The 12996-nt window shown below is 45.5% G+C and overlaps 1 protein-coding gene across 2 annotated transcripts in view; it reads right to left on the bottom strand.

Moving 5' to 3' along the window:
- KIF13B (kinesin family member 13B) overlaps window positions 1-12996 on the bottom strand; it is a 211078-nt gene that overhangs the window by 38392 nt on the left and 159690 nt on the right. For both annotated transcript variants that reach the window (XM_040235363.1, XM_040235394.1), the window contains exons 33-35: window positions 11700-11852; window positions 10369-10446; window positions 8686-8739 (exon numbers count right to left, since the gene is read on the bottom strand). In XM_040235363.1, coding sequence (XP_040091297.1) covers window positions 8686-8739; window positions 10369-10446; window positions 11700-11852 — 285 coding nt within the window. The remainder of the gene's footprint in view (window positions 1-8685; window positions 8740-10368; window positions 10447-11699; window positions 11853-12996) is intronic.

Genomic DNA, 12996 nt, shown 5'->3' with positions numbered 1-12996 from the left:
TTTAGCAGCAACCTAAGTACCGATCATAAAATCAATAAGCCCTAAGTGATTCGGATCCTGTTTACTTAGAGAAAGCCACTTTCTGAGGGAACTCTCTCAGCACTTGAAATTTTTTTCCCATGTTTGTGTATTTTGGACTCTGCCGGGTCTCCATTGCTGACTGGGCTCTTCCCTGGTTGCAGTGCTTGGGCTCCTCTCGTTGTGGGGGCTCCTCTCGTTGTGGGGCACTGGCTCCAGAGTGCAGGCTGTAGTCGCTGCGGCACGTGGGCTCAGCAGCTTCAGTTCCGGGCTCTAGAGCACAGGCTCGGCTGTCACGTGGCATATGGGATCTTCCCAGACCAGACATCGAACCCGTGTCTCCTGTCCTGGCAGGTGAAGTCTTTACCACTGAGCCACCGGGGAAGCCTAGCACTTTATATTTTAAAATGTGGTAGGATGCTCAGCATTAGGAAGCAGGGAGCAAAAGACACATTTGAAGAGCTGACGAGGACGATGAACTCTGAGCACGTCACTGTAGAAGCGTCTGTGTTACTATGAACCACACGCTGATTTACATACTTTGTTTCATTAATGTTTTCTGCCTTTGAATTCAATTATCTGTCTGGGAAGCTGCAGCTCTGTGTGCCCTGGGACATCATAATCAGGTGTCGGAACAGTGAGGTCAACACTTTGGAACTTCTCAGGGGATGTAAAGCTTCCTGCTGCATTCATGGGACTAAGTTCACGCCTGGCTGTTCTAAAGACAACTTACTCAATTTGAGTATAAATTTGTTTCCATACTTTAGATTTGTCTTCCCTGTTTGGCAGCTGACACAGTAGCACTCTGGCCCTTAGGAAAACCAAGCAGCTAATTTGAAGTCAGCCCCTAAGCTGTGCCGTGTACGTCCAATGACAAATAACAGAGGTGTCACCTCTTCCCCAAGGCACACTCGGGGCTCTGCTAGCTTCCCGGGTAATTTTTCCCAGCTGGCACTCCCACACACAGTGTTACTCCTGAATCTGAACAGAGGCAATAACTCTTACTGTCTCGTGTATTCAAATATCTCAAGTGAGAACCTTTGAAAGGATGCTCACCGTACTTACACAGCACCTCAGCCATATTGCTAACTCTGTTGGAGAATGAAAAACGGAGACATTTCATTCATCCATCTCCCTTAACCGTCATCTTAACCTTGAGAAATCTCACAGTCTTGCCGACTAGAGACGGGGACACGGAGTATCTCAAATCGCTCTTGGACAGAACAGGCTCTGCTTCCGAGGGAACAACAAATTTGGATGATAAACCACTGCCCCCTCCTCTTTCTGACCCCCGTAGATCTCTAGGGAGACACTCCACTGACATCACTCACTAGATTCTTCTCCGGCAGCACATATCCATTCTCTTGTCAGAAACAGAATCTGTGGTTCAGGGTCTAGCAACACACACTGGCCCCCAGGGACAAGGCAATTAGTGTCTTTCCAATAAATTTTACAGGGCTTCCCAGCTGACTCAGTGGTAAAGAATCCACCGGCCACTGCAGAATACCCAAGTTCAATTCCTGGGCTGGGAATATCCCCTGGAGACGGAAATGGCAACCCATTCCAGTGAGTGTTCTTTCCTGGGAAATCCCATGGACAGAGGAGCCTGGTGGGCTACAGTCCATGGGGTCACAAAGAGTTGGACACAACTGAGCAGCTAAACAGCAAGAACAACAATAAATTTTATATTCTTGGCCACTCCAGAGTGATTCTCCCACTACTGAAATGTTGGGGGAAAAAAGGAAGCCCATTAGTTAAAGGTACTTCAGAGAGAGATGATGAACTCAAGATAACGAATAAAAGGCCTTGGCCAGACACTGGACCTTTCTGCCATCTTATGGGCTCAGTTCTCAGTATGGCTTTCTTTTTCTTTCACTTCTACCCCTGTAACCTATGCTCCATTACAGAACTCTTGGAAAGATAATTCTGAGATGTTTCTAACATTTTTTACCTCTATCAGCCTTCAGGATCAGCCATGAAGGGAGGATGTGAGAGTGGAAATTCTGGATTCCTTTTGGGTCCCTAAACTAGCTTCATAATTAGTAGGAATTATTTGTGCTAACAGGCTGAATTCAAAGATATAAAACCCTATTCAAGATAACAATTATGCTTAAAGGCAAAACCCAACAGGAAAAAATGCAGAAAGCTGTCAGCTGACTTGAGGACGTGGCTGGTCCCTGCAGGGACCTCCAGTTCTCCTGCTACTGTTCTCCAGAAAGACACAAACGCTTTGGGTGTTCTCTACAGAGGTCTGGCTTGGATCAGGAAAGTGACAAGGCGGTAAACGAAGTGCCAGTGACACTCCAGGCCCAAAGGGGGCTTCTAACACAACTCAAGAAGAGGTGACTCGCCTTCGGCACCAACCATCACCAGTGTCGGGCTGAGTAATTGCAGTTTTCAGGAAAGTGATGGAGCCAAAACATACAACTCAGCTTTGGTCACTGCACAGTCATTCAGATTTTTGGCTAAATTTTTTTTTTTAAATATTTATTTGGCTGCATTGGGTCTTAATTGTGCCATGCAGGATCTACTTTCCTGACCAGGGGTCAAACCCAGGACCTCTGCACTGGGAGCACGGAGTCCTAACCACTGGACCACCAGGGACGTCCCTGGCTACTTTCAGTTGCACTGAAAACTCCATTTGGAAGATGACAAACATCTCACTAACTTATTTAAAAATATATGATTCCATTTAAAATGGCTTTAGTAAGTAATATCAGTTATTTTTTCTTGACAGAGTTTCTTAAATCGCAAACAGTCTCAACACACAGCCATTGTTTAAATGGAAAAACAATCTGTTGGAACTAATTCTGCAACTAAACTATGAGTCTAATCTGGTAGACTGGTCATAACAAGTTTGCTAAGTTTTTGTTGTATCTAATTTAAAAAACCTGCCTAACAATAATGATGAAAGAGCCAGTAACTAAATTAAAGCATCACTGCAATTAGGAATATTTTATATTTTTAATTGAAAAGCTTATCAAGAGTGATTTCTTTTAGGCCATAAGGTGAAATTAAAAGTTAAGGGTAGCTAATAAAAATTCAATGTATCTTTCTAAGATTAATTAGCTCATCCATCCCGTCTTGATGGAGCTCAGTAAACAATTCCAATTTTCATAGGTATGGAGCATCAGTGAATGAGGGCAGGCAAAATGTGGCTGGCCCAAGTCCAAGTGATAGAGGCCAACGTGCGAGAAGGTTTTAGTACCTTACCACTTGCTCTCGCCTCCCCAGAAGCCCTGATCCCAGTGCGCTCTGCTCTTGCCTCCCAGCCACAGCTTTTAGTGTTTCGTTGCTCCCACCAACTCTGCCCTGATGTTAATGCAAATTAGCAGGGAAGGCAGACCTGAGCCTCCTCCGCAGCTTCTCCGCGCTTCTTTGCATAAAGTGAACTAACTTTACTGTTGTGTTATTTACGTGGCAGGCAACAGAGCACACCAGGTTCTCTGGCCCAAAGCTTTGATTCAATAATCAAGGAAAGAGGGACAGACATAGATAATGGAACAGAGAGCCCAGAGGTAAGTCCCCATGAGTGCAAGGTAGATGCAGCTATCGGCACTATGATTTTCAATTATTTTAAAATACAGTTTCTAGTGTTTTAAGCAGTGATTTCAGGTTAAAATTGTATTTCCCACTCAATTCCATTGTGTATTAAGTACTTCCATGCAAAGAAGCCAAGATGGAACCTGAGCTATGTTCTGTGGCGTTGAAGGCAGGCTCAAGGCACTTCCATTCTTCCTTTGCTCCTCTCCCCCTGCATCTCATGCTTGAGAAAAGGATGTCTTACAAATTCTCAAACATTTACTGTACCATCGGCTTCATTAATGAATTAACTATACCCCCTCACATCCCAGAGCCTCCTACACTCCATCAGATGCCTTCATTCCTGGCATCTTCTGACAGATATTTTCATAGTCCCAGGGAATGAAGAACTGTATATCCTGACTTCCAAAGTTATTTTTACAAAAGGGTAAGAGCCAAAAAAAAACTAGTACAGTGTCAAATGCAGTTGTCTTATAAAAACTACATTTAAAAATGCATTCGCATTCTCAAGGTAAAAGCAAGCATGCTTTCAATAGGAGGATAATACATGTATCCCACTCATTAAGAAAAACCTAATGGATTAATTACCTCTCCCTGGATCTCTGAAAACTGAAGAATACAGGAAGTCCCCAAAAGAAAAGAAAAATACATGAGTCTCTGAGGTTTTCCAAAACAATTTCTTTAGTAATCTCTCCTTGAGGATTTTGTGTGAAAATTATTATAGATAAAGCAACTGGAGAGTTTCTCAAACCACTACTTATAGGAGAATAAAATCTACCTACCATAAAGGGTAGAGAATAACATTTTTTCCTTTTAATTCTTTCAATAGGTAATTTGTTCCCATGATCTAAAAACCAAGTAATATAAAAAGGCACACCATGAGAAGCCTCCTGCTTTGGGTCCCACACACTCTCACCCTCTCCCTAGACAGGAAGTAGCGGCATCTGTTTAGGGTGCATCCTTACAGGGTTCCTGCACGCGCGTGTACGCCTAGCGACAGCCACACACACTCCTCTTGTGCTCCCCACTCCTGCACAAACAGCAACATACTGTGCTGCACTGCGTTTTCAATCACTAAGTGTATCCTGCTGCTCTCTCCATATTAGTACCTGGAGGGGTTCCTAGTAATTTTTATAGCTGCATAGGATCCATTTGTGTGTGTGTGTGTGTATGCACACATGGACACAGATAAAACATTTAACTAGGTCAAACCAACAGACATGTAACTTGTTTCCAATCTTCTGCCATTATAAACAACATGGAGATGGCCCTCATGTACATGTCATTTCTTACCTCTATAAGCACTGTGACGTGAAAGTGAAAGTCGCTCAGTCATGTCTGACTCTTTGCGATTCCATGGACTATACAGTCCATGGAAATCTCCCAGGCCAGAATACTGAAGTGGATAGCCTTTCCCTTCTCCAGGGGATCTTCCCAACCCAGGAATCGAACCCAGGTCTCCCGCATTGCAGGCAGATTCTTTGCCAGCTCAGCCACAAGGGAAGCCCACTATAAGCACTGCTGCTGTATAAAGGGGTTTTAATAGGATCTAAATGATTCTTACATCAACTAGTTTAAACACTACCCCACCCTGAGGAATTCTATTACAGGCAGCATTGTAACAATTCTGAATTCAAGGCAATGCCATTCTGGATGCAGTTCACCACTGTTTCATTTAAAAGGCCAAAGGGAGGACTCTTCTGTTCCTTGCTGCTACTGGTGGAGGGAAATATTTCTTTACTCTCTAGGAAGAAAACACAAGAATATTTTTCTCTCTAAAAATCTTTTAAGACGCTCTGCTTCAGATGATAAAACTAGCGAGAGCCCCTCATCCACCAATGGGGAAGCCGCTCTGTGCTCCCTGCTGAAGTGAGCCTGGAACTCCGTGCTCCCGGCTGAAGTGAGCCTGGAATCAAATCCTCTGCCGAGTGTTTCATGGCTTTGCTTCCTGACATCAGTTGTGGCCCTCTGTCACCTGAATGCCCTTACTCATTCAACAGGTCCATCCATGAAACCTGTCTGAGGGCAGCTTTCCTCTACCTCTCCCCTAGTGACAAGCAAAGGGTCTCTGATTTAGATGCATGGACATTCATATAGCCTACTGATCTGGAGACAGCAGGAAGTCAAGGGATCCAGGGTGACAGTGACGAGGTGGAGGGAAGCCTGGCTGTACCTGGCAACTGTTCAGGACCCGAGGGGGCCCACAGCCTGTAGGAAGATGAAGAGATGGCTCCACGGCTGACCTGGGAGCACAGTTAGGAATGGGAGGCTGGCCCCTCTGCTTTCCCTGACAAGACTGCCGCTGTCGTCAGAGCCCAGGGACACTGTCCATGCAGAGGGGTGAGAGAGAAGGCTCCAAACTGCTGCAGTGGGAGAAAAGGGTCCTTCACTGTTGGAGGTGTCTGATGACAACGGAAAACACGCTGACACGGAGCAGGCAGAGGCAGCCCTTTGCTGCTGGGGCGGCGCCAGGACACCGGTACAACCTGAGAGGGTGGAAATCAGACTCCCCTCACCTTCACTAAGTTTCCTATCCCTAGCCCCGGGGCCCCAGGACATCAAGATGACTGAAACGGGGAAGGTCTTGGCAGAGTAACAAAAAATGTGTGACGTTATTTACTCATTTAATACATCCTGCTAGAAACTCCCTGGCGGTCCAGTGGTTAGGACTTCATGCTTTCATTGCAGGGGTCCAAGTGTGCTCAGCTGTTTCAGTCACGTCCAACTCTTTGTGACTCTGGACTGCAGCCCGCAGGCTCCTCTGTCTGTGGGATTCTCCAGGCAAGAATACTGGAGAGGGTTGCCATGACCTGCCCTCCAGGGGTTCTTCCCGACCCAGGGATCGAACTAGTGTCTCCTGCAGAGGTTCTATCATTGGTTGGGGCACTAAGATTCTGTATACTGCGGCCACAAAAACCAAAAACCAAAACAACCACCCAAAACCCATGTCCAACTTCTCCCCAACCCTCCACAGAGACTGCCCTGGGAAAAAGCCTCCAATAAACTTCACTCTCACACCCAAAATAGTCTCTTCAGTCAGTGCAGTCTCTGAGGCATCCAAAAGGAGTTTCTCCAGGCTCCCAGCTGCTCTCCCCACCACCTCTCGTCTGTCACCCTGGCCGGCTGCTCCCCCTGCACAAGCCCTTAAGCGTCACCGTCACCCCACAGAACCTCGCCTCCCTGTCTGAACCTCTTACAGCCAATTCAGGAGACTCGGGTGAATCCCTGGCTGTTCCAACCAGGCCCTGAGCTCCCCAATCTGTGTTCAGCTCGGGCTTCCAGACCCCTGAACTGGCTGACACACCTTCTGTCCAAAGTTGAACTAAATCATTTTCTGCCTCAAACCTGCCTCCTCACATTCTTCTCTCTATGTCCCCAGGACCCATGTCAGCCAGTCTCCCCCTAGCTCCACCCTGATCCTCACATCCCCAGAGCTCTAGAGTCTCCATTCTCCTGAGCGGGTCCTGACTCTCTTCCCTCCCCTCCCACTGTCGAGACCTCTCCCCATACCTGCTCCGTCCACCCTCACTTGTGTGTTGATAACAGTACACATTTCTACTATATACATTATTCTAATGTAATTTGCCGGACAGCAGCCAGGAACATGAGTGGTGTCGAGGTGACTGGCTAAAAGTGGCCCAGCTCCCCAACAGCTCCCCAGTACATCACACAGGAACTTTTGAAACGAGGGCCTTTCTCTGGGTTCTGCCCTGCACCGCATGCTCGGCTTGACTCGGGCTTCCTTCTCCCTCCACGCTTCTGTTCACACTCTGGCTTCAATCCCTTCCACTTGGGTGGATCTTATCATCCTTCAGCATTAAGCTTATGGCGGGGGGAAGGGGTGTTCCCCTCTTTGGAGCCTTGCTTGGTCCTTGAATAATACCTATAAAAGTGTCCACTTCCTCCTCTGGGTTCCTACTCTACCTAGGCATACTTCTATTATAGCATCTATCTTCCTTTATTCTATTTGAACGTTCAGTTCAGTTGTTCAGTCGTGTCCCACTCTTTGCGACCCCATGAATTGCAGCACGCCAGGCCTCCCTGTCCATCACCATCTCCCAGAATTCACCCAGACTCATGTCCATCGAGTCCATGATGCCATCCAGCCATCTCATCCTCGGTGGTCCCCTTCTCCTCCTGCCCCCAATCCCTCCCAGCATCAGAGTCTTTTCCAATGAGTCAACTCTTTGCATGAGGTGGCCAAAGTATATAGATGAGACAATAATTTTCTTTCAAGTAGATATTACTGTTTTGTATTTTTTCTTTCCATTTAAACATAAAGAAACTAGCAAGAGAGAAAAGCTGAAAATCTTTTGGCCACTTTTTTCAATGAATTTATGATAGAGAATTTGGGTTAGATGGATTAAAAAACAGTCATGGTTTTTCTTATATTTTCCTTAAAATTATTTATTATATCAATAATGACAGTTTTCCAAACACTGTGCTTTCTTTAGGTGATTAGAACTATGCTATGCCAACCACACCTATCAGTGGACCTGTATCAGGAAGTGCTAAACCCTAGCACACTTTGACTCACGGTAGGTGGCCAATGAATTGATGAACCAGTGCCTTCTCAGTTGTATCCAATCATCCACCTATGACTGTTTTGAGTGTGATCCCTTTAAGTAAATGATAACGAATTATCTATGCTTAAAACTCTGTTAAACTGGGGAAAGCTATATTAACAAGTACATAAATACATCCCAGCTAATAAAATTTCTGTTCCTTTATTTTTCTTTCTTCTAACATATAACATTAACTTTTAAATATAACCTTATTCTTCACAAATTTTCAATTACTTCATCCATATTTTAACTATCAAAAATCTGAAATGAAGTTCCTTTTCTGACACAAATGGGAAGAATATATTTTCAACAGGAATAGGAACTCAAGCAACTAAACTGTTTAACCCTTAAAAAGCAGAGTAACAATAAGGTCTCAGTAACATTGTTTTAACTGGCAGATAAAAAGAAATGAACTCTAAACACTTTCCAATAAATTTCACATAGTACTGAAAATTGGAAGAAATTTTGGCATGCACAACGAGCGTGTGATACTTGAGAGGAGGAAAAGTTGGATGGGAAACAGGTCTAAAACTGACAGGAAATAGTTCTGAGCACTCACCTTGTTGCTACCCAGACTGGAGGGTGGAATAAGATCCTGGCGGCTGCCAGACAACTGAAGAGGGAACGGAGAGGAGAATTAGCCCTTTGTGTGCAAAAGCACACACATCCATGATCCTGGAAATACAACGCTTAGAAAACCAAATCGACAGAATGTTAAAGCTGGATGGTATGAGAGAGGCTGCCAAGACCAAGCTGCAAACTAGATTCCTGGCCTTTGGTACCCTGTTAGGCACAGTTTCTGGTTTTGTTTTTCAATGAATTAACATTTTTAACAAGGCAGGTTTGTATAAGATCAGATGTCCAGCTTACATAGTGGTAACAGCCAACTGGGCCCAAGTAAGGGATACTTGATTTGTTTATCCACTTCTATGTAAAGGATACCAGGCTACTAGTTTCCTTGTTGCTGTTGTTTAGCTGCAAAGTTGTGTCCAACTCTTGCAACCCCATGGACTGTAGCCCGCCAGACTCCTCTGTCCATGGGATTTCCCAGGCAAGATTACTGAGTGGGTTGCCATTTCCTTCTCCAGGGGATCTTCCCCACCCAGGGATTGAACCCAGGTCTCCTGATTGGCAGGCAGGTCCTTTACCACTGAGCCACCAGGGAAGACCACTGGCTACCTTATCGTGTCCTGATCTGCCGACTCCTTTCTCTGGGTACTGCAGTAAATGTATACACAAAAACTATTTGTTTTAAATCATAGGATTCTAAGTACAGAATCTCTGCACATACAGAGATTTTAGTACATCATTCAGTGAATTTTAGTACTTCATTTTCTGAAGGAGTGAGAAGATAGTTATGCTGTTAAATGGAGGGTTTTTTTTTTTTTTCACTGTCTGAGAATGTTCCCCATCTTTCCATCTGAGATCACCAGTCACATCACTCAGTCTCAGGGAGCCACCTGTGCCCTCCAGCCTGACACCCATCCTGTCCTGTCCCTCACTGGGATCTCTGCAACACCAGGGTTAAGGGTCAGCTGCTCTTTATTTCAACATTTATACTGCAGTTTCTCTTGGTGTAAGTTCAGACAACAGTGTACTATTTCTCACATCCACCTCTTTATCAAAAGTAAGGAAAGTAGAGATAAATCACAGGGCTCCAAGCATTATTTCTTTGCGAAGAATTATTTGTAAGCTTCATATTCATGCAAAGAATTATCTGTAAGCTTCATATTCATGTAAATTTTATCCATGTTTTAAAACACAACAACACACTCACAACACTGTGACAAAACACATCTAGCTGACTTGACTCGATGATGCCCCCTGGATGGCCCCTGAGCAGCGGAGTTTACACACATGGGCCAGACCTCTCCTCAACCTGAAAGTAATCAAGTTCAGCCTAGAAAATCCAAACGGCTTTCCCCAGGCACTACGCTAGCTTTGCCTTAGTTCAACACATGCTCGCATAACAGAGTCACTGGGCCAGGCACTGGAGGTATGAAGACAAATGAGAAACAAATCCAGGGGGACTTACACGGATGCTTTCCGTGTAACATTAGGAAGTTCAGAGATGGAGGGCTGCAACGATGCTACGGGCTAGAGAAGTGGGAACTTCAGTCAGTGCAGAGGAGGAAATGATACCCGAGATGAGACTTGAAGGATGAAAAGGAGTTATCCAAGGAAAGAGGAGGAGCAAAAGCAGATCCTGGGCCGAGCACAGGCTGGGGTCCCACGCACTCACTCTGTTCACATTAGGAGAGCTGATACTCCTCCTGCTCAGCTTCCCTTTTCCCGTCAACTGCTCCTTCACAGCAACTTCCTGTGGGTCAGAGAGAACACAGAGGAAAAGCACGCATGAGACACTCACTTCCAGAGCAACAGAGTCTAAAGCAGGATTTGAGCTATGGACATATTCCGAGCTCTTTACTCACTGGAGTGGCGTGGGCATGCCACACAGCCTGTGGGATCTTAGTTCCCCGACCAGGGATCAAACCCGTGCCCCCTGTGGCAGAAGTGCATAGTCCTAACCACTGGACTGCCAGGGAGGTCCCCTAGTTCTTTAAATGACAGCTGTTACTTCACACAACAGAATGACCCAATTACTGTCACTGTGGAATATTCAAAGTTAATTAAGCAGCTGACAGGTTATGTGGTTCATTCCTTTCCTTATCTACTGATGGCTCCCTTGAAGCTGGCCACAAGTGAGTCCCAGGGGAAAGGTTATGAAAAGCAGACCATTCACTTTTATGTTTCATTAGTATTTTTATTAAAAAAAAAGAGAAAAGTTTGGGGACTTCCCTGGTAGTCCACAGTGTCTAAGACTCTGCGCTCCCAGAGCAGGGGTCCAGGTTCGATCCCTGGTCAGGGAACTAGACCCATAGGCCACAACTAAGACCCGGCACATGCTAAATAAATAACTTTTAAATTTTTTAAAAAGTTTCAACACAGCTACGTAAACTGACGTTTAGAGCTTCTCTGAGCCTTGGGTTTATGGCTGGCACCTCTGTTTTCCCTCTTAGAGATCCACTCTGAGGCTGTGGAGGCCAAGAAAGGACACAACATTCTGCCTCAGGGCTACATTTTTCTTTGGCAACTGTCCAGTGTCAAGGAATTTGTAAAATACTTCTTAACCAGCAAGAGTGATATATTTCCTCCACTACTGGCTCAGTCAGTAAAGAATCCGCCTGCACTGCGGGAGACCTGGGTTCGATCCCTGGGTTCAGACGATCCCCTGGAGGCAGGCATGGCAACCCACACCAGAATTCTTGCCTGGAGAATCCCCATGGGCAGAGGAGCCTGGCAGCTACAGTCCCTGGGGTCGCAGAGAGTCAGATGCGACCGAGCACACAGCACAGCTCTAGCCAGGCAACTAGCTACCATTTAGGGGCTTGGAAAAAGTAACTTCCAAATCTCATTTTTGTATCTTCGAAGACTCTCCCGGCAAGTTTAATGTAAATTAATATGCTCCACTTAAGAGGTTTCAAAAGTTTAGACGTCACAATACTGTGAATAGCGGAAAGTCAAACCCTGGGTCGAGCTGGGCTGGACCCTGCCCTGTCCCCATCAGCTGACCTGGCGAAGGCGGTCTAACGTGAGGAGATTCTCCACCGCCAGCACGCTCCTGAGGTATTTCTCGATGTACGCTTCCGAGTCGGCAGACGCCGTATTTTCCACGTTAGCTGCCATCCTTGCTAACGTTTCTCGTTCCTCTGCTCCCTGAGCATCCTGAAGAATGGAAAGTTATACGTTAAAATTAACTACCTTGCAGAAGAAAATGCTACAGAGGCAGCTTGATCTATACGAATCCACAAAGCCTACCGAACCAAGTTCCATTTTAAAGTCAGCTCTTGGAACTCAAAATGCATTTTCCCACAGAAATCATGGTATACGTGGTGGCTAGGGTCACTCGAAAGGCTAAACACAGAGCAGTTGAAATATGGCACATTTTCAACAAAACTGTCCTCTCCTGCACTTCCATTGGGAACCAAGACATTCCTGGTCAGAAAGGATCTGGGGGACAAGCTGGAAACCTGACCACAACTGTACTTTAGGAACACATCCTGAGGGGCCAGAGGGAGGACTAAGGAGCTGAGGTGACAGCTGGACCCATGTGGGACCCAAACCACCCTCGCAGGAGGCGGACACAGGGATGAAGGGTAAGAGTGGGGAGAAGGGTGAGATTCCAACCCTTTCAATAAGCAGCCTCCCATGGACTCTCCACATAGTCCAATCCCCAACTCTGCAGACAGAGGCCCAAGACTGGAAGCCGACCAAGCAGAGAAGCCTCCAGGCATATTCTCCCTTGCCCAGCTCCATGGACACAGCTGGTTCAGGCATATAAATGGGATATTTGCATGTCACGGGAGGGATTTTGTTAATATAATTAATCAGATCTCTCAAGTTCACGTGGCTCATAACAAAGCACTCTTCTTGGGAAAAATCAGATCCTTGTGAATTTTGTTATAACAACATCAAAAACTGCAAAATACACTGGGCTGGCCAAAAAGTTTGCTCAGGGTTTTACATACCATCATATGGTAAAACCGAACATTTTGTCCAGTCCACTGGTCATAGCAAACACCCTCTTTCAAAGACACAAGAGAAGACTCTACACATGGACATCACCAGATGTTCAACACTAAAATCATATTGATTATATTCTTTGGAGCCAAAGATGGAGAAGCTCTATACAGTCAGCAAAAACAAGACTGGGAGCTGACTGTGGCTCAGATCCTGAACACCTTATTACATAATTAAGACGTAAATTGAAGAAAGTATGGAAAACCACTAGACCATTCAGGTATGACCTAAATCAAATCCCTTATAATTATACAGTGGAAATGACAAATAGACCCAAGGAATTAGATCT

This window comes from Oryx dammah, unplaced genomic scaffold (genome assembly GCF_014754425.2).
Source record: "Oryx dammah isolate SB20612 unplaced genomic scaffold, SCBI_Odam_1.1 HiC_scaffold_1, whole genome shotgun sequence".
NCBI classification, from domain to species: domain Eukaryota; kingdom Metazoa; phylum Chordata; class Mammalia; order Artiodactyla; family Bovidae; genus Oryx; species Oryx dammah.
The sequence above is the reverse complement of the archived record's forward strand: the minus strand, read 5'-3'. Positions and strand labels throughout refer to the sequence as shown.